Source organism: Macrobrachium rosenbergii, chromosome 42, assembly GCF_040412425.1.
Source record: "Macrobrachium rosenbergii isolate ZJJX-2024 chromosome 42, ASM4041242v1, whole genome shotgun sequence".
In the NCBI taxonomy this organism is placed as follows: domain Eukaryota; kingdom Metazoa; phylum Arthropoda; class Malacostraca; order Decapoda; family Palaemonidae; genus Macrobrachium; species Macrobrachium rosenbergii.
Window position 1 is genome coordinate 16,023,987 of NC_089782.1, and position 19,196 is coordinate 16,043,182.

Consider the following 19,196-nt stretch of genomic DNA (forward strand, 5'->3'; position numbering starts at 1 on the left):
TGCCATTCGGGCTCAACATGGCACCCTGAATTTTTACCAAACTGGCAGAGACAGTCGTTCAAGAGCTGCGGTCCCAAGGGATCATGTTGGCTGCGTATCTGGACGATTGGATCATTTGGGCACCCAGTGCCAAAGAGTGTCAAAGAGCAACCCATATAGTTATCAATTTTTTGGAATACTGTACCTCGGTTTCCAAATAAACAGGAAGAAATCACACTTAGTCCCAGCAGCTCAATTCCAGTGGCTAGGGATTCATTGGGACCTCAGCACTCACAAACTGTCTTTGCCACCAGCCAAGAGAAAAGAAATAGCCAAAGCTACCAGACAGTTCCTCAGAAACAAGCATGCCTCTCGTCGTACCCAGGAGAGGATACTCGGCTCTCTTCAGTTTGCTTCGGTGACAGACTTGCTGCTGAAAACCAAACTGAAAGACATAAACAGGGTTTGGCGGAAACGAGCCAACAGGCGCAGAGACAAACTTTCTCTGATCCCCCAGATCTTGAGGAAAAGACTTCGCCCTTGGTCGACAGTCAAGAGCTTGTCAAGGTCAGTGCCTCTCCAATTTCCCCCTCCGTCTCTCGTGGTACATACAGACGCCTCCCTGAGCGGTTGGGGGGGATACTCCCAACACGGAAAAGTCCAAGGAACGTGGTTGACAGTGTTCTGCCAGTTCCATATAAACATCCTAGAAGCCATGGCGGTGTTTCTAACGTTAAAGAAACTTCGCCCGGCCAGACAGATTCACATTAGGTTGGTACTAGACAATGCAGTTATAGTACATTGCCTGAACAGAGGAGGCTCCAAGTCAGGTCATATCAATCAAGTGATGATCACGATTTTCTCCCTAGCAAGGAAACATTGTTGGCATCTGTCAGCCACCCACCTGGCAGGTGTCCGGAATGTCATTGCAGACTCACTTTCCAGGACAACCCCACTGGAGTCGGAGTGGTCTCTAGACAAGAAGTCGTTCGCATGGATTTGTCTTCAGGTACCGGGTCTCCAGGTAGACCTGTTTGCCACAGAGAGCAACCACAAACTTCCCTGTTACGTAGCTCCCAATCTGGACCCTCTGGCTTATTCCACAGTGCAATGACAATCGATTGGAACAGGTGGCAAAGAGTCTGTCTGTTTCCCCCGGTAAATTTGCTGATGAAAGTTTTGCACAAGCTGAGATCATTCAGAGGCCGAGCAGCACTGGTGGCACCCAACTGGCCCAAAAGCAGTTGTTTTCCCTTACTTCTAGAGTTGAAGCTCACTCCCAGACCTATCCCCAACCCACAGTTGACACAAATGGTACAAACTCGGATTGTGTCAGCTTCCTCAAGAATTCTCAGTGCCCTAACTTTATGGATTTCATGAAATACGCAGCGCTTAAAGACGCCAAAATTGACCCTCTTAATATATTATTTATTGAGTCTGATAAAGAGAATCTACCCTCAGGCAGTATGACTCGGCAGTTAAGAAATTAGCCTTGTTTCTGAGAGAATCAAATGCTCATGAGATGACCACGAACCTAGCAATCTCTTTCTTTAGGTCATTATTCGAGAAGGGTCTGGCTTCTAGTACTGTTACTACAACTAAATCTGCTTTAAAAGAATATTTTTACTTGGCTTTAATATTAATCTTTCAGACTCATATTTTTCATCTATACCTAGAGCATGTGCGCCTTTAGACCAGCAACCCGTCCACACACGGTCTCCTGGTACTTAAATGATGTTCTTAGGTTGGCATCAGACACTGATAATCTTTCATGTTCATATCCGAGTCTGCTAAGGAAAACTGTGTTCTTAGTAAGTCTAGCCTCAGTGGCTAGAATTTCTGAACTGTCTGCTCTTTCTAGAGAATCTAATCATGTTGATTTCCTCCCGTCAGGTGAAGTTCTGTTATCCCCAGATCCTAGTTTTTTAGCAAAGAACGAAGACCCGCAGAATAGGTGGTCTCCTTGGAAGATTGTCCCTCTTCCACAAGATTTATCTCTTTGCCCAGTCAATACTTTAAGGGCTTACTTAGATAGGACCTCTAATAGAACTTCGGGTCCCCTTTTTGTTAGGGAAGGGGGGGGCAATATCTCACTCAAAGCCATCAGACAACAAATTCTTTATTTTATTAAGCAAGCAAATCCAGAGTCAGTACCTAGGGTCCATGATGTTCGTGCGGTGGCCACTTCTACTAACTTTTTTCATTATATGAATTTTGATGATCTTAAGAGGTATACGGGTTGGAAATCACCAAACGTATTTAAACGCCACTATCTTAAGTCTTTAGAGGCCCTTAAATTTTCCACAGTTGCAGTGGGTAATGTGGTTCCCCCTGGTCCAACTCAAGTTTAGTTTATATGAATTTAGTCCCTGACCCCCTGTCTCACCTGCTTGCCCTGTGTCTTCCCTTGGGTCAGTTCTGCCCCTTAGCCTAGCCCATTTATTTCCACAATGCCTCATTGTCATTTATTTTTGTTAGCCTTAAGTATACTAGTTGGATTAATATCTAGTATTCAAATTTTTTATCTGAGTACCTCAAAATTTTACTGTGTATTTCTGAATTTTTTACCTGTGCCTCTGAATTCTGTTTTTGTGATAATGTTTGAATTGTCAGTATTAAAACACAGTGAAGTTTTCTTTAAATGTTTTATTTTAGTTCCGTTTGTGTACTCTCTGAGGCGGGCCACCAAGCTTTCGTATAGTTAATTCTCTGTTACTATTTCACTGGCTGACACAGGTCGACCCAGAAAAGGGATTTTGACAAAGGAAAAATCTATTTCTGGGGGAAGACCTGTGTCACCCAGTGACCCACCCCTCGTTTTTCCTACCCGGGTGAAATACTCAGCTTGGTGGGTGCTAAATTTGGGATGACGTGTCAGTCTCGTGATGACGCCTACTTGGCGGTTGGGTGAGTATTCCGAGTTACAAGTGTGTAACGGCTCATCCAATTTGGGTCTTTGAGAATTGAGAAGTCTATTGGACGAAGGCCTGTGGAAGTGTAATAGCTCACCCCTGGTATATATCGACATCTGTATGAGATGATCGAACTGGAGGTAGTAACTCCAGCATTCTACATAGCTTTTTTCTCTGGTATATATAGCAGTCTTAAACGTAGAAATGTGCTAATTGGAACCAATTTCACTGGGTGACACAGGTCTTCCCCCAGAAATAGATTTTTCCTTTGTCAAAATCCCTTGTTTGGTCACTACATGCCAGGTTAATGCAAGACTTTTATAACTGTTTGATCCTGGCTCTTGTTTTTGGGATCTGTGGTCCATTTTTTGTCAGATATTTTGGTCTTGCATACATTTTTGCTTGGAATTTCTTAGTCAGAGGTGGCTAAAAATCACTCAAACAGGTGGCTTATGCATATAATACAGGAGAGAGTGGATTATGACATTTACTACATGCCCTATTTAACCATAATAAAAAGGTTGCATACAATTTTTTTTCCACCAATTTTTTCCTGATCAGCAGAGCTTAGGAGTTTAGCTGCAGGTACAGACAAATCCTGCAGAACCGTCATTCATTTACAAAATTATAAAAGTCAATTACATTCAGCCCTATAAAGTGATAGATGAATGTTGGTTTTAATGATATCCATAGCATGAAGAAATTGACTTTGGAAATCAAGTGAACCTTGTAAGTATCTCTGTTGTAAATGTTTTTTTATGAGCTTTAATTTGACACTCATTTTCACCGACTGTTGAACCTTAAATTAAATTTAAGAAAAAAAATCCTGCACTGATGAGGTAAATTCTTTATACAGAGCAAAGTCTAGACTCATATTGTATAAACTTATGTTCTGTTCAGTAGGCATGGTATTTTCTGTTCAGTAGGCATTCTTATTTTTTATAGTAGGACATGCACAGTAACATACAGGTAAGTTGTGTCTTTCACAAAACAGGACAAACAAACTTATATCTCATTGCCTTTAGGTCATACATGATTAACTCATGGATGTTTAATTTTCTTCTATGCAAGCAGAAGATGCTATATATATTGTGTCAGTTCCATCTCCTGATTTTACACTTGTGGTTACAGAGTCTATTTGAGATTTAGCTAAAATTAGAGCATAATGGGATATTTGAGGAGTGAAGGTGAATACTGTATGTGTACTGAAAATAATGATCTGTTCCATAGTTTACAGTCTGGCTTTTATGAGGAAGGGCTTGGATATTTAGGAATCCCTGAAATCTGATCATAAAGTTTGACCGATTTGTTCCAACTTAAGCGCTGTTCTCAACTGCATTTATTATGATGGCCTAGATGTCAAACCGAGACACATGTCAGTTTAGAGAACATGTCTTATATTTTCATTGGAATTTTAACTAATTGATAACAAATAGTAGTTGTTGTTGGGCATTACAGTACAGGGACTGGTTTTCCTCAGGGTAAGGTTTTTTGCCCACTACTGGTGAAATTTTATGAACATATACATGGTTTGGTTTAGGAAAAGAAATAGTTGCTTATGCAGATGATGGTACATATTTTGCATCAATTCCATCTCCTGACTGTACACTTGTGGTTGCAGTTGTGATTTTTGGAGAGTTAACTTTAACCTTAACAGAAGTCAGCAGTAGGGCAAGGACACTAGATCCTGCCACCCAGATTTTTTTTTTACAATGTTTCTTAAGCTAAATGTAAGTCATTTAAAATTGTAAGGATCTTTCAGGATTGCAGAATCACTTTCAAGGAACATATCCAGTCCATCCCATCTTCAATTGCACAAAATATGGCATATTGAAAAAGTTTTTCACAATTCTGGGGCTTGTCAACATTGAGGAAATGGTTAATTCTTTTATTCTGCTGTGTTTTGAATATTGTTCCCAGGTTTGGTTTTCAGCAGGTGACTTGCATCTTAAATTGGGTAGAAACTTTTAGTTCTCTTAAATTAATTATGCCAGACTTTGTATTAATCTCTGGCACCATCATTTGGTTTGCATGCGTTGTACACGCATTACAGTATAAACTTTTTAGTAATTTTGGTCATCCTTTGCATTCAGATCTTCCTAGAATATACCATCCACCATGTAGGACTTAAAAGTTAATGCTAGGTCTAACCTTTTCGTCTGTGAAGTTCAGCACCACAGTATATAGTTTCCAGTAGTTGTGTTCTTGTTGTGATCAAGTTATGGAATGGTCTTCCAAATTGTGTACAGTCAACCCTCATTAAATCAGACCCCATTAATACAGACATCAAATAGGATCAGCAAATTTAAAATATGCTATGTTCGTCCATGATTTAAGATAATTACTGTTCTTCGACTCATCACGTACTGTTTTCCTTATTTGCCAAAGGTAAATAAAAAATTTCATTTATATTTTTATTTTATATATACAGTTCTTTATTTATACGGTACTAAACTATAATGCTTTTCACTGATTTAACTTGTGCACATTACCATAGCCAGTCACCATATTAACAGTTTTACCTATCTGCTGCCTGACTGGTAGCTGATAGGTAAAACTGCTTTGTATGTTTTTAGGAAAGCAAGACGTGACAAAGGTGAACTTTATGAAGACAAAAGCTGAGCTACTGAACAATACTTATGTTTACATGGCAAATGCCAGAGCCCTCTTTGCAGCTTAATTCTGTCCTTGAGAGATTGCAGAGATGAATTTTGTTTTGAAGGTATGTCAACGCAGCATTAGTAAATAAAAAAAAAAATTTTGTTGCTTAAGAATTTCTGAACCAACAGTTTTGCACTCAAGTAATTAGAAGGAATTCATTCTATTCTTCATGTAACCAGTAAAATACACTTTTAAAAACACGCACTTACATCATCGTTACGTCATCATCAGCTTCACGTCCTTTCTGACAGAATACAGCTGAAACCTGATTGGCTGGCTGGTTGCCATGGTGATCTGTTAGTCAGTGACAGCCCTATACTTCTGTTCTATTTATAGACATTTTGATCACAAATTGTGTGTACAACACTCAAGTTTGAACGTTGCCATGATTGTGATAATTCGACTGCTGATGGAAAAAGTATTACTCAGTAATTTGCTTTGTATAATTATTATTTCATGAAAACAAGAATTTAACTGTAATACAGTATAGTGGTATGAAAAATCCCACACAGTCTGTTGTATTGATGTGTCATCACTTGTGAATCCTGTTCCTGGACCGTCCTCGTGACTGCAAAATGACGACTTTAGTAACGAAGAACAGCCCTCTCCGAGATCGATATATGAAATGTATTTTATAGATTTACTTATTGTTAAAATTCACAAGTTGAATTACAATTATTTTGATCACGTATATTTCTGCATTTTTCATTTTAGAGACTAACTTCTTTTTACTTAACAATTATGTGTTCATGTCTCGGCCTAGGCATCTACATATGCGGCTGAATTCTATCATTTTTATCGTGTTTTATTCTTCATTTTTCATCTTTTACTATACTCTTGCCACGACGTAGAGACCTCTCTGGCGAGGCTTTTAAAGATCTGCCCTGTTGCCAGTTTTACGAAAACAACAACTGACACGTGTGTAACAGACCTTTAAATGTCTTCGAGACAAACCCTGAGACTATACTTGTAAGATTTTTAGGGCTTTCCATTTCCAGGTACTTTAATCTCCTTCCTACTCCGCCCCGCTCTCTCTATCTCTTGTAAATCATAGATTTTTTTTTTTTTTTTTTACATATGATCACCTTATCTATTTTGTCAGTACTTGTAGATAGATGTACATTTATCATTATTACACAATTAGATACTAAAAGTATTTAATTAATGCTATTTTTATTTATATATTTTCTTGTTCATTTTTTTATTTTTAATTAAAGTAAACTTTTTTGTTTTTACATTATTATTTTTAGTGACGACCATCTTAAGTTTTAAAAGACTATTTTTTCAATCAAACTTTTTCCACACCACCACTGAGGCAAAAGTCAAGGTATTTTTTTTTCCTAGAGAGGTTTTTGTAGGCCTAATCCTCTCTTTTTATATATAATTTATTTAGAAAATGTCATCAGAGCCATCATCTAGAGGTTTCCCCTGTAGGCCTAATCTCTCTTTTATATATAATTTATTCAGAACTTTTCATCAGAGCTATCAGCTATGTCAATGGCAAAACTGTCAACCAACTTGTCACAGCCACATCTTGCTGGGCATCCTCTTTTTTTTCCAAGAGTGCCCCACTGCATTTTCCAGTTTTCTGCCTGACATTATTCAATGCTTTTGCACTAAAATTTTAAGGTCTGCCAGGTTAGTATTCTTTTCGCATACAGGCTAGTCCCCGGTTTAGACGGTTCCGGCCTGTACGACGTTAATCCTCGCTTTTCAAATATATTCATCAGAAATTATTTTCGTCATCAGACGCTATGTTCTATGTCAATGGCAAAACGATCCCAACGGAAGACATTTGGCATCCAAAACGGCAGAATAATCATAATTTGAAGGTTTTTTATGTAAAACTCAATAATAATGCAGTTTCGTCGTTTTCAATGCACCCAGAGCATTAAAAGTCAAGGTTTTCTTATGATTTTTGACGATTTTTTAAGACGATTTTCGGTTGACCAGGCAAGAAGAACCCCGTTTAAACCGGGACCGCCTATATAAGACTTCACTTGAGCCCATATGAGCTCAGTAGGGTTGTATTGGCATGGTATGGTGGTATACATACTATCTTATGCCCTGCTTCAGCTGCAATTTCATCAATCTTATACTTTTTTCCCGTGTTATTAATACGTCGTTTAGCAAGTTCATACAGCTCAATTTTCAGCAAATCATCACTTGGCTGTTTGCCATTCTCTATCAACCAATGCTTTATGTTTTCTTTCTTCCAAGATGAGGTTGGATACTTTTCCTGTTGCATAGAATGGTATGATGTGTTGTCCATCACGATTGCACAGTTGGGAGGGATGTTCGGTAGCAACTGATTTCTAAACCATTTCTCAAAAACTTCAGGATTCATCTGTTAATGGTAGTCCCTATCATTCCTAACTTGAAAAACCAGTTCTGCATTGTTGACAAAACCATCTTCTGTTCCTGCATGTAGAATTATCAATCGGCTTCTTTTACTGGTGTGAGGTTTTACTCCCGTAGCCTGCTGGGATGATAAGCCTGTCCAACACTTTTGAACAGTGTAATTTGATTGACCCAAGTTTTGTCGAGATACATGAATTTCTGCCCCGACTCCTTGTGAATATACCGTGATGACCTGACCACCGAAAGTGCTCCCTAGAGAGATTCTAAGCGGCTTATCCGTGGATTTAAACGCACGTGGATCTGTGTGTGAAATACTGGCAACGCCACCAAAATGAGATGCCATATTGATAGAAAATCTGATTCCATTTCTTGTTATTGCGTAAAAAAACATTATCAATCGTGAACCTATGTAATAGACTTGGAATTCTGCGTAACGAAAAAGATTTTATTTGATATATGTAATGGGAAAAATGGTTTTATCTCTCTATTGTTGTTATACATTTGACAGATATGCCTTACCTGCAAAGACCCAAACAGCCCCTCCAGAGAGCTGTTTTCATTTTAGAAAGAGTATATGAGGTTTAATTCAAACGTTTCTACATTGGTTAATTATTCATACCCTTTATAAAAATAATGAAATGCAGTATATTTATAGGTATATACATAATTATCGCCAGTTAAACCAGACGATAGGTTAAGATGGACACCCTGGCCCCCCTGTCTGTCTTAACGAGGGTTGACTGTAGTTGAATTATTGAAATTATAAGTTCAAAGTAGGTGCAGTTACGTTTTTCTATTTCTCTTTCTGTATTCTGCATTCCTATGGAGCTCTTGGGCTTGTAGCATTCTGCTTTTCCAACTAGGCTTGCTGCTTTGTTAATAAATAATAATTATAATAATAACAATATGATGGCTTCATTATGCAAATTGATTTTATACCGAGTTTTCTCAATTTTTCTTATAATTCACTTTTCCTGCATGTCAGTATTGGTCAAAAGTTGGCCATTGTTCATATTTTGGCGGATATGAACAGCGTATTTCTTACAGCAGAAATTCATTATTCTGTAATACAGTAGGGGCTGTAAATCCATAGATTTCACTATGCTAATGGTATTTATTTTTCTGAAGTCTGTTTCTGGTATTTTTGGCACTTTTCCTTACGACATGTTTCGACCAGATCAGTGGTCATCTTCTGGTTGTTGAGATGAATCTGGAGAGACAGGGCATGCGTGGTGGTATTTAGATAGGGTCAAATTCTCATTGGTTGTTGGGAAGGGATTAATTTCTTGGGTGGAGCCTTCTCTCGTGCAATGATGGTTGCAGGTGTTCTCGCATGCGAGCGTTAGAGCACACCTGGGCAAGTGTGTTGGGATTGCTGCCCGCAGATGGACATTCTTGATTGGTTCACTCATCAGGAGGGCTGTATGGTGCTGCCCTTCAAGTTGCCGTCAGGAGGAGGAATGCTTCTTGTGTGGTGTTGAGGTTAGGTTTCTCTCTCCCAATGTGTAGGGCTTCCAGGAGGCGTAGGTGGCAATGGTCTGTCATTTAGTCTATTATCTCAATGTTGGAGATATTGTCATTCTGTTTTATTCTCAGGTTATGGGCAATCCTGGCATGATTAAAGAGCACCCTCCTGGGGTGGCAATTTTATATCGAGTTTTCTCAGTTTTCCTTATAATTCGCTTTTCCTGCATGTCAACTGGTCAGTGTTCAATTTCGGTGGATATAAACAGCATACGTATTTCTTACAGTAGAAATTCTTTATGCACTATACATTCGGTTATTGAAACCTGGGGTTGTAAATTCGTAGACTTCACTGTGCTAATGGTATTTTTCGGTGCAATTTCTTTTTCTGACATCTGTTTCTGGTATTTTCAGTAGTTTTTCTGTCGACATTTTTGACCAGCTGATGGTCATCCTGTGGACAAGATGAACCTGGAGATACAGGGCACGTTGTGGTATTTATAGGGCACTTGGATAGGGTCCAATTCTCATTGGTTGTTGGGAAGGGATTAATTTCTTGGGAGGAGCCTTCTCTCATGCAACGATGGTTGCGGGTGTTCTCGCACGTGAGCATTAGAGTACACCTGGGCATGTTGGGATCGCTGCCCACAGATGGACATTCCCGATTGGTTCGCTCATCAGGGGTCCGTTTGGCGCCCAGAAGGGTGCTATCTTTAATCACACTAGAACTGCCTATAACCTGAGAATAAAAAGGAATGGACATTACTATATCCCAACATTGAGATAATAGACCAAATGCCTATGTGAGATAATAGACCGAATGCCTATGCCTCCTGGAAGCCCTATACACTGGGAGAGGCCTAACCTGAACACCACACAAGAAACCTTCTTCCTTCCAATGGCAGCTCGAAGGGTAGCGCCAACCAACCCCCTGATGAGTGAACCAATCAGGAATGTCCATCTGCAGGCAGCAATCCAGCACACTTCCCCAGGTGCAGTCTAATGCTTGTTTGTGAGAACACCAGCAACCATCATTGCATGTAGAAAGCTCTGCCCAAGAAATTAATCCCTTCCCAATGAGAATTGGACCTATCCAAAATGCCCTATACATACTGCGACGCGTGACCTGTCTCTCTAGATTCATCTCAACGTCCAGAAGATGACCATTGAGCTGGTAAAAAAATGTCAACAGAAAAATTACCGAAAATACCAGAAATTAGATGTCAGAAAAAGAAATAGCACCAAAAAATACCATTAGCATGGTGAAGTCTAAGGATTTACAACCCTAGGTTTCAGTAACCTACTGTAATAGAGAATAAAGAATTTCTGCTGTAAGAAATATAGTAAGCTGCTTATATCCACTGAAATAAGAACACTGATTAATATTTACCAATACTGACAAGCAGGAAAAGTGAATTAGAAGAAAAATTGAGAAAACCTGGTATGAAATTCACATGCCTGAAAGAGGGTCATCTTCCTAATAATAGTACAGTAATAATAGTATTATTATTATTAATACAGTAATAGGCTAATAATTGCAGAAAGAGAAAAATTATTAAATGGTTAAGTAAAGTCTTTTAACAGGTATGTACTTGTATACTGTACATCTCATATATGTAGCTTTCCAAAATTTACTTCTGTCCACTATTCATCTCATTCATCAGTAGTGAATGAGATTCAGGGGATGGTAGGTTATTGAAAATGACTCATCATGAATGAATGCTGTATTGGTGAATGAATTTATGCATTATTCACACTACTGTTGGAGTTTGGTGTGCACAGGGTATTGTTTGGTATAAGATGTTATTTGATAATACTGTACTGCATAATAGGTATTGTTTAATATTGAATGAAACGGTTAAGTAATGAAACCGTGACAGTTCAGGATACATGTACACTTGGAAACCACAATCTCCGACCCACCTAGGTTGTGCTCCGAGTTTATGGGTGCTGTACCCTACCTTCAAAATTTCATGGGTATCTGATTGAGCATATTTTGTTGGTTTCTAATGAGAAAAAAAATGATGGTTGGATCTTTGTATCTTGAAGGTTCATCATGTCCAAGGAACTTTAAAATGCAGCAATATTACTTCCGAGGTAAATAGCTATTCCTGTTGCTAATGTCCATTTCATAGGCAGGGGGAATATTGCCTTCTTATTCCAGATTTATTTTTCAAAGTACTGCATGTGTACTGTAGTAAGAAAAAATATATAGTTTACCACATTACATTTTTATGTGCAACCTTCCATAACAAAACAAAGAGTTTTCCTCATGTTCATATTGCAGGGGAGGGTTTTACTCTATGTGGTGGAGCCTTGGCAGCGCACTATGGACAGTGACCAAGGTTGTTTGCTCTGTCCCTTGGGCCACCAGCTTCACTGCTGTATCTTTAAATCCATTCCACATGGGGTCTTGCCACCTCACATAAATTTTTTAAACTATCTTGTTTAAATTTTTGCTTATCTTGGAAGAACAGATCTGTTGACAAACCCTATTAGAGTCTAGAAATGTGATTTAATGTGTGTGTAAACCTTGGGAGACATTATATTTAGCGTATGGTTTTCCTTTCCAGAAAATGAGTTCCAAATCAGAGAAGGTGTTACTCAAACCTCCAAGCTCACCTCAGGATTCCGTTACGCAGGAGATTATCTTGCCTTCAGAATATTATTAGATTACAGAATGCAATGAACTGGAGTAAGTGGTTGTGTCCATTTTATTGTTTTGTGTTTGGTCACAAACTGCATTTATTTATTTTACAGTAAACAAAACTAAAGGTGTACTGGGACCATAACACTTTTATTTCAGTAGCATATCAACTCCTAACTAAAGGTGTAATGGGACCATAACACTTTTATTTCAGTAGCATATCAACTCCCTAGACTTGATAGAAAAATTACAAAATAGGTACAGTACAAGAAAAAATAATATCAGCATAAGAACTGAACAACAAACAAGCAAAACAAATTGTAAAAACCTTGTTTAAAATAAATCATTTAAAATAAATCAATGTTTGAAGGAACAATTAATGTCCATTTAAAAGGTTTTTTAACTTTTAATAATTTAAAATAGGTTTTTAAAATTTTATTTAGTCAATTTTTTGTTATTACTTGGGGATTTTGAAGTCCTTCACGGTAAGAGAGATGTTAGTTCAAACTAGGCCTTTAAATTTGCACACCTTTTTAATTAGGTTGTAAGGAAGGTATTGAGTGACATACTGGCTGGGTGTCATCTAGTTTATTGGTGGTTCCTTACTGAATGAATGTACATTATCTTCGAAATTGTTATTGGCTGGTGCGAACCACAATGTAGTTTCTACACACAGACAAGGCAAAACAGAGATTTTCTTTTGAACATCTGTGCTTGTCGACAGACAAACAGATGGTGATTGTGAGAGACATAATAAACATACAATGATAGAACATATATTAACGGAAAGGCCAGGAAATTCCACATATGGACACTTGCACGAGAATCAAGACAGATTAATGAATACAAATGCAGTAGCATAATATATGTGAAATGGCGAGGTGTTTGGCGTCTTCACAAACAGAAACATACATACAGTTTGATACAGAAGATTTGGTGGAACATTTTGAGTACATGATGGGAATGCAAGTAGTGGTGATTGTACATGAATCGAGAAAACAATGGTTAGAGAGAAATAGACAGGAATATTGTATGGTAGAAGTTGCGTTCCTTCGAGCGATTGCCGCTGATGCATGAGAGGGAGAGAGAGAAAGTGGGATGCTTTGTCTTGTTTTGTTCGATGGCTGACTCACACGCATCTGTGCCCATAGGACCGCCATGCTGTCCCTTGCAATACTTCCCCCACCAAGCAAGGCCCCGATAGCAGAAATCGCCTTGCTTATAATTCGAATGGGCGTGAAGGGCTTGGGCTTTGAGCGGGCATCAGGGTGAAGGGCAATGCCGATCAAGGTGATGCCAGCCAGCAGGAACTCTAGGAGGACAGCAGTGGGTTGAAGGATGATGTTGGCTGATCCTTCGGTAGCCAGCTTGGGGGGTACAGCAGCAGGCTGAAGGATGACATCGGCTGATCCTTCAGTAGCCAGCTCGAGCGGGACGGCAGCAAGCTGAAGGATGACATCGGCTGATCCTTCGGTAACCAGCTCGAAGGGGACGGCAGCAGGCTGAAGGATGACGTCGGCTGGTCCTGCGTTGGTCAGCTCATCTGGTATGAGTTCGGGGGTAGTGTCAGGCTTCCTGGAGGAGGCGTCCAGGGATCCGGTGGTGGGGTGGGTCATCTCGGAAGGTCAGACATCTACTGAAGGCTCGGGAACGATGGAAGGCTGTGTCAAGGAGGCGGCAAAGGGTTCGTTGGTGCATGGGTCGTCATCGTGGGTTGGACGTCTACCATTGGCCCCTTCCGGTCACTCGTGTAAGGAAGGTATTGAGTGATATACTGGCTGGGTGTCATCTAGTTTATTGGTGGTTCCTTACTGAATGAATGTACAGAATCTTTAAAGTTGTTATTGGCTGGCACGAGCCACAATGTAGTTTCTACACACACACACAAACAGGGCAAAACGGAGATTATGTTTCGGACATCTGTGCTTGTCGACAGACAAACAGATGGCGATTGTGAGACATAATAAACGTACAATGATAAAACATATATCAATGGAAAAGCCAGGAAATTCCACGTATGGACATTTGCATGAGATTCGAGACAGATTAATGAAAACAACACAGTAGCACAATATATGTGAAATGGCAAGATGTTTGATGTTTGGTGTCTTCACAAACAGAAACATACATACAGTTTGAAACAGAAGATTCGGTGGAACATTGCGTACATGATGGGAATGCTTGCATGGCAATGCAAGTGTGATTGTACATGAATCAAGACGACAATGGTTAGAGAGAAATAGACAGGAATATTGTACGGTAGAAGTTGCGTTCCTTTGAGCGATCGCCACTGACGCACGGGAGGGAGAGAGAGAAAGCAGATGCTTTGTCTTGTTTTGTCCGATGGATGACTCACACGCACGTGTGCCCATAGGACCGCCATGCGGTCCCTTACAATACTCTCTACCCCAAGCAACGCCCCCCCGGTAGTGGAAATCATCTTGCTGACAATTCGAATGGGTGGAAAGGCTTGGGCTTTGGGTGGGCGGCAGGGTGAAGGGCAACGCTGGTCAGGATGACGCCAGCCAGCAGGAACTCTAGGAGGATGTTGGCTGATCCTTCAGTAGCCAGCTCGGGGGACAAGCAGCAGACTGAAGGATGACATTGGCTGATCCTTCATTCAGTAGCCAGTTCGAGGGGGACGGCAGCAGGCTGAAGGATGACGTCGGCTGGTCCTGCGTTGGTCAGCTCATTCGGTATGAGTTCGGGGGCAGCATCAGGCTTCCTGGAGGCGGCGTCCAGGGATCCGGTGGTGGGGTGGGTCATCTCAGAGGGTCGGACATCTACTGAAGGCTCGGGAACGACGGAAGGCTGTGTCGAGGAGGCGGTGAAGGGTTCGTTGGCGCATGGGTCATCATCGTCGGTTGGATGTCTACCATTGGCCCCTTCCAGTCACTCTGGGGTCACCAGTGTAAGAAGGTATTGAGTGACATACTGGCTGGGTGTCGTCTAGTTTATTGGTGGTTCCTTACTGAATGAATAGAATCTTTGAAGTTGTTATTGGCTGGCGCGAGCCGCAATGTAGTTTCTACACACACAGACAGGGCAAAACAGAGATTATGTTTTGAACATCTGTGCTTGACGACAGACAAACGGATGGCGATTGTGAGACATAATAAACATACAATGATAAAACATATATCAATGGAAAAGCCAGGAAATTCCACATATGGACATTTGCATGAGATTAGAGACATATTGTGCTACTGCACTGTTTTCATTAATCTATGTGAAATGGCGAGACGTTTGGCGTCTTCACAAACAAACAATAGAGAAGATTCGGTGGAACATTATGAGTACATGATGGGAATGCTTGCATGGCAATGCAAGTAGTGGTGATTGTACATGAATCTAGAGAACAATGGTTACAGAGAAATAGACAGGAATATTGTATGGTAGAAGTTGCGTTCCTTCGAGCTATTGCTGCTGACGCACTGGAGAGAGAGAGAAAGCGGGATGTTTTGTCTCTTGTCCGATGGCTGACTCACACGCACGTGCCCATAGGACCGCCATGCGGTCCCTTACAAGGTCTTCAAATCTTCACACACATTTAACTCAGGGGTATTTAATGAACATTCTGTGAATCCCTGTATGTGGAGAATACAGCTCACTGACAATGAAACATCTTTTGTATGGTCCAAAATCTCAACCACCTAAATTTTGAATTTTCTTTAAAAATGAAAAAATTAATAATCATCATCCCCTTGTGTCACCCACATGAATGCCAAGTGTATTAGCTGTCTGGTAAACTATTGTACCTTGTAGCAGTGATAATCTTGTAGTCATCCATTCAGGCTGGCTGCCAATTGATTGCATTTGAGGGTTATGAATAATTGTGTGAAGAGCAGCAGCAGCATCACCATTCTGCTGATTATGACCATAATTGTATTTCTGGGTTTCTGTTACTGTGTGGTTATTAAAAGCATCATTAGCAACAACAACTTTGCTACCAATTAAAGAAAAAAATTAGTAAATAGCCTCTTACATTTAAATGAAAACCCTCATATCTAAGGGTAATCTGGTTAAACAAGTATTATAGTCTGAACAATTATGGACTTTGTCTATTTTTAAGGTTATTTTGGAGCAACTAGTTAGATGTAAAATATAGTAGAGAAATTTTTATGCACCATAATAATTCATCACTTTACATTAGGGCTGATTTTAACGTAATGAAGCCGTAAACATAAAGGTAATTTTTGTTCTAACCCTCACTACAAATTTGTACATTGCCTTATAATGCTTGAAAGCCCTTGACCAGTATAACTACAATCTTTTCTTTGGTGCCATCTACATTTTATCATAAAGTAAGTTGAGTTTCAAATAATGCTTTTCCCATCCAGAATTCATTATCCGAGACTTTATGTACCATCATCATCAAAACCAGCTGTATTCATTCATATGTGGTAGTTTAGATCTGTTAGCATCCCATTTGACAGCAGTACTTCCATGACTGCTTTGTACCCCCTTATCCAAAATTCTTGCTTTTTTTTTTTTTCTTTTCTCTTCTTGATTGCAGTGAGGAAGACAAAAAATATGATTACCTTCCTTCCTATGATAGTTTTAAATTATTATTATTCAGAAGGTGATTAAATTATTATTATTCAGAAGGTGAACTCTATTTATATGGCACAAGCTCACAGGGGCCATGGAGTTGAAATTTAAGCTACAAAAGACTATGGTGTTCATTTGAAAGAAGTAACAGAAGGTAATAGGGAATTCAGAAATTAGAGTCATTAAAAAAAAAAAAAATATGAAGTTAATAAAGATAAGTAAATTATTACAATACAAGGAGAGATATTTAAAGATAGTAATGCATTGCATCCTCACTTGAATCTTTATCCTTTCAATTATTTGCCCGACTTCTGTCTTTTATTTAACCATTTCATCCTTGACCAAGGATGCCTACTCGTGTTTTGTCTTGTCCCACAGCCATTCCATCAAAAATTTATATTTAATGTTGCTGTAACAGAGGATTTATGTGCTAGCTCCTTTATACCTTACCTCCTAAATAGAATTGTTTGCATTTTTTCTTGCCATCATCTCTGCCACCAGTGTTCACATATTTACTTTGCAATTCCCCCTTCCCAACTAAAAGGCTGCTGGTGATTGTAACGTGAAATCAGAACTCTTTATTTGAAGTTGCAGGTTGTAGTTTTTTCCCTTTTTCATCATTATGGAAATAAATCACAAAATTTTCAATGAAGATTATTGGTAGCTGTTCACCTTTGTCATGTTAAGTTGACCATACAACTGCCAGTTCTAGAACTGGACAGCATTTGGTAAAACTTCTTTAAGCAGCATGTTAGAGTAGGCTTTAATCAAAATAAAACTGTTTTAAGATGAAAGAGTGCATCTGTCCCATTCAACTCGTGAATTTCCTTCCCTTAAATAGTGGTTTTATTTTATTTCAATTTCATAACTCCTTTTTACTGACAGTGTGAGAATTAAGTCGACTTAAAGAGTTCATAGGATTACTGTAATAAATTTACTGTAATAAAGATGCTGGTGGCCTATGCACCTTCAAAATCATTCATCTTGCTGGATTGAAAATACTGAACTTGTATCTGCTGTCACCAAACACACATTTTTTTTTTTCCAGAGTTCTTGAGAATATTTATGTTAAAATAGATTGAACTCTTGTTGATATATGGCTCAATAAATTTACCTTTGACAGTATGGTTTTGTAATCCTATTGTGAATACAGTTACTTTGCATGGAAGATGAGGATTTTTTCTTAGTCAAATAATGTATCTCAGCTATGATTGCTTCCAGCACCAAAGAGAATAATTTCAGGAAGGATTTCTTTCCACAATGACATTATGAACTTTGGGTGTCATCTCACCTAACTTGAGAGATTACAGCTGCTTATATCTGTATACAATGCAATGTCTTTGCAGCATCCCTTACGCCAAATCTCAGTTTCTTTCATCTTTTTCATTTTGGTCTTTTCCCTTTGAAACTATTCTTCTTCCATATTCCCCCAATTTTAACCAAATACTTAGGATCAGCATATGAATGAGTGGAAGTGCAATCCTGTGGACTGCCATACAAGCAAAATAGCATATTTACAGGAGATCTACTAACTTAACCCTTAAACGCCGAGCCTCTATTTACAAAAGTGTCTGCCGTATGCCAGCGGCGTTAGGGAGTTAGCGCCGAAGCGGAAAAAAAGTTTTTTTCAAAAAATCACAGTACACTTAGTGTTTAAGATTAGGAGTTCATTTTTTGGCTCCTTTTTTAGTCATTGCCTGAAGTTTAGTATGCAATCATCAGAAATGAAAAAAAATATCATCATCATCATATATAAATATTGAAATATGTGAGTGCAAAAAAAAAATGTTCATATATAATTGTATACAAATCGCGCTGTGAGCAAATTGGTTAAAGCTAATGAGTTATTTTTTTTTCTTTGTATTGTACACTAAATTGCAATGATTTGGTATATAACAAATTGTAAAACGATCAAAGCAACACAAAGAAAATATTATCACAAAAAGACGCATGAATTCGTAACGAGGGGACGTAAAAAATTTTTTTTTTTTTCAAAAATTCACCATAAATCGAAATATTGTGCTAGAGACTTCCTGTTTGTTGCAAAATGAAGGTAATTGATTGAATATTACTAGACTGTAAGTGTTTTAGCTTACAATTGCAGTTTTTGACCATTTCGGTAGAGAAGTTGACCGAAGGTCGAATTTTTTCTATTTATAGTGATTTTTATGAAAATATTTCAAACCTGATAAAAGCTACAACCGAGTTATTTTTTGTTGTATTCTACATGAAATTGCGCACATTTTCATATATAAAGCTTTATGTAACGGCTATCAGAAAAATGGTGCAAACATTACGACAAAGTGATGAAAGAATTTCCAAGATTTTCGGCTGAGTTACCGTGCGGACGTACGCAAAAAGTTTTTTTTTTAAATTCACCTCGAAATATTGTGCTAGAGACTTCCAATTTGTTGCAAAATGAAGGTAAATGATTGAATATTACTAGAACGCAAGAGTTTTAGCTTACAATTGCGTTTTTCATCCTTTTCGGTCGAGTCAGAGTTGACCAAAGGTTGAAATTTTGGCACATCGTGATTTATATGAAAATATTTCAAAACTGATAAAAGCTACAACCATGAGTTATTTTTTGTTGTATTTTACATGAAATTGCACACATTTTC

The 19,196-nt window shown here is 38.8% G+C and overlaps 1 protein-coding gene across 3 annotated transcripts in view; it reads left to right on the forward strand.

The window, feature by feature from the left end:
• LOC136827984 (histone H4 transcription factor-like) overlaps positions 1–19,196 on the forward strand; it is a 204,569-nt gene that overhangs the window by 123,518 nt on the left and 61,855 nt on the right. For 2 of the 3 annotated variants that reach the window (XM_067085597.1, XM_067085598.1), the window contains exon 11: positions 11,951–17,697. In XM_067085597.1, coding sequence (XP_066941698.1) covers positions 11,951–12,049 — 99 coding nt within the window. In that variant the 3' untranslated portion in view covers positions 12,050–17,697. Of the gene's footprint in view, positions 1–11,950; positions 17,698–19,196 lie in introns of those variants that run through there. The other variant, XM_067085599.1, reaches the window with a different exon arrangement.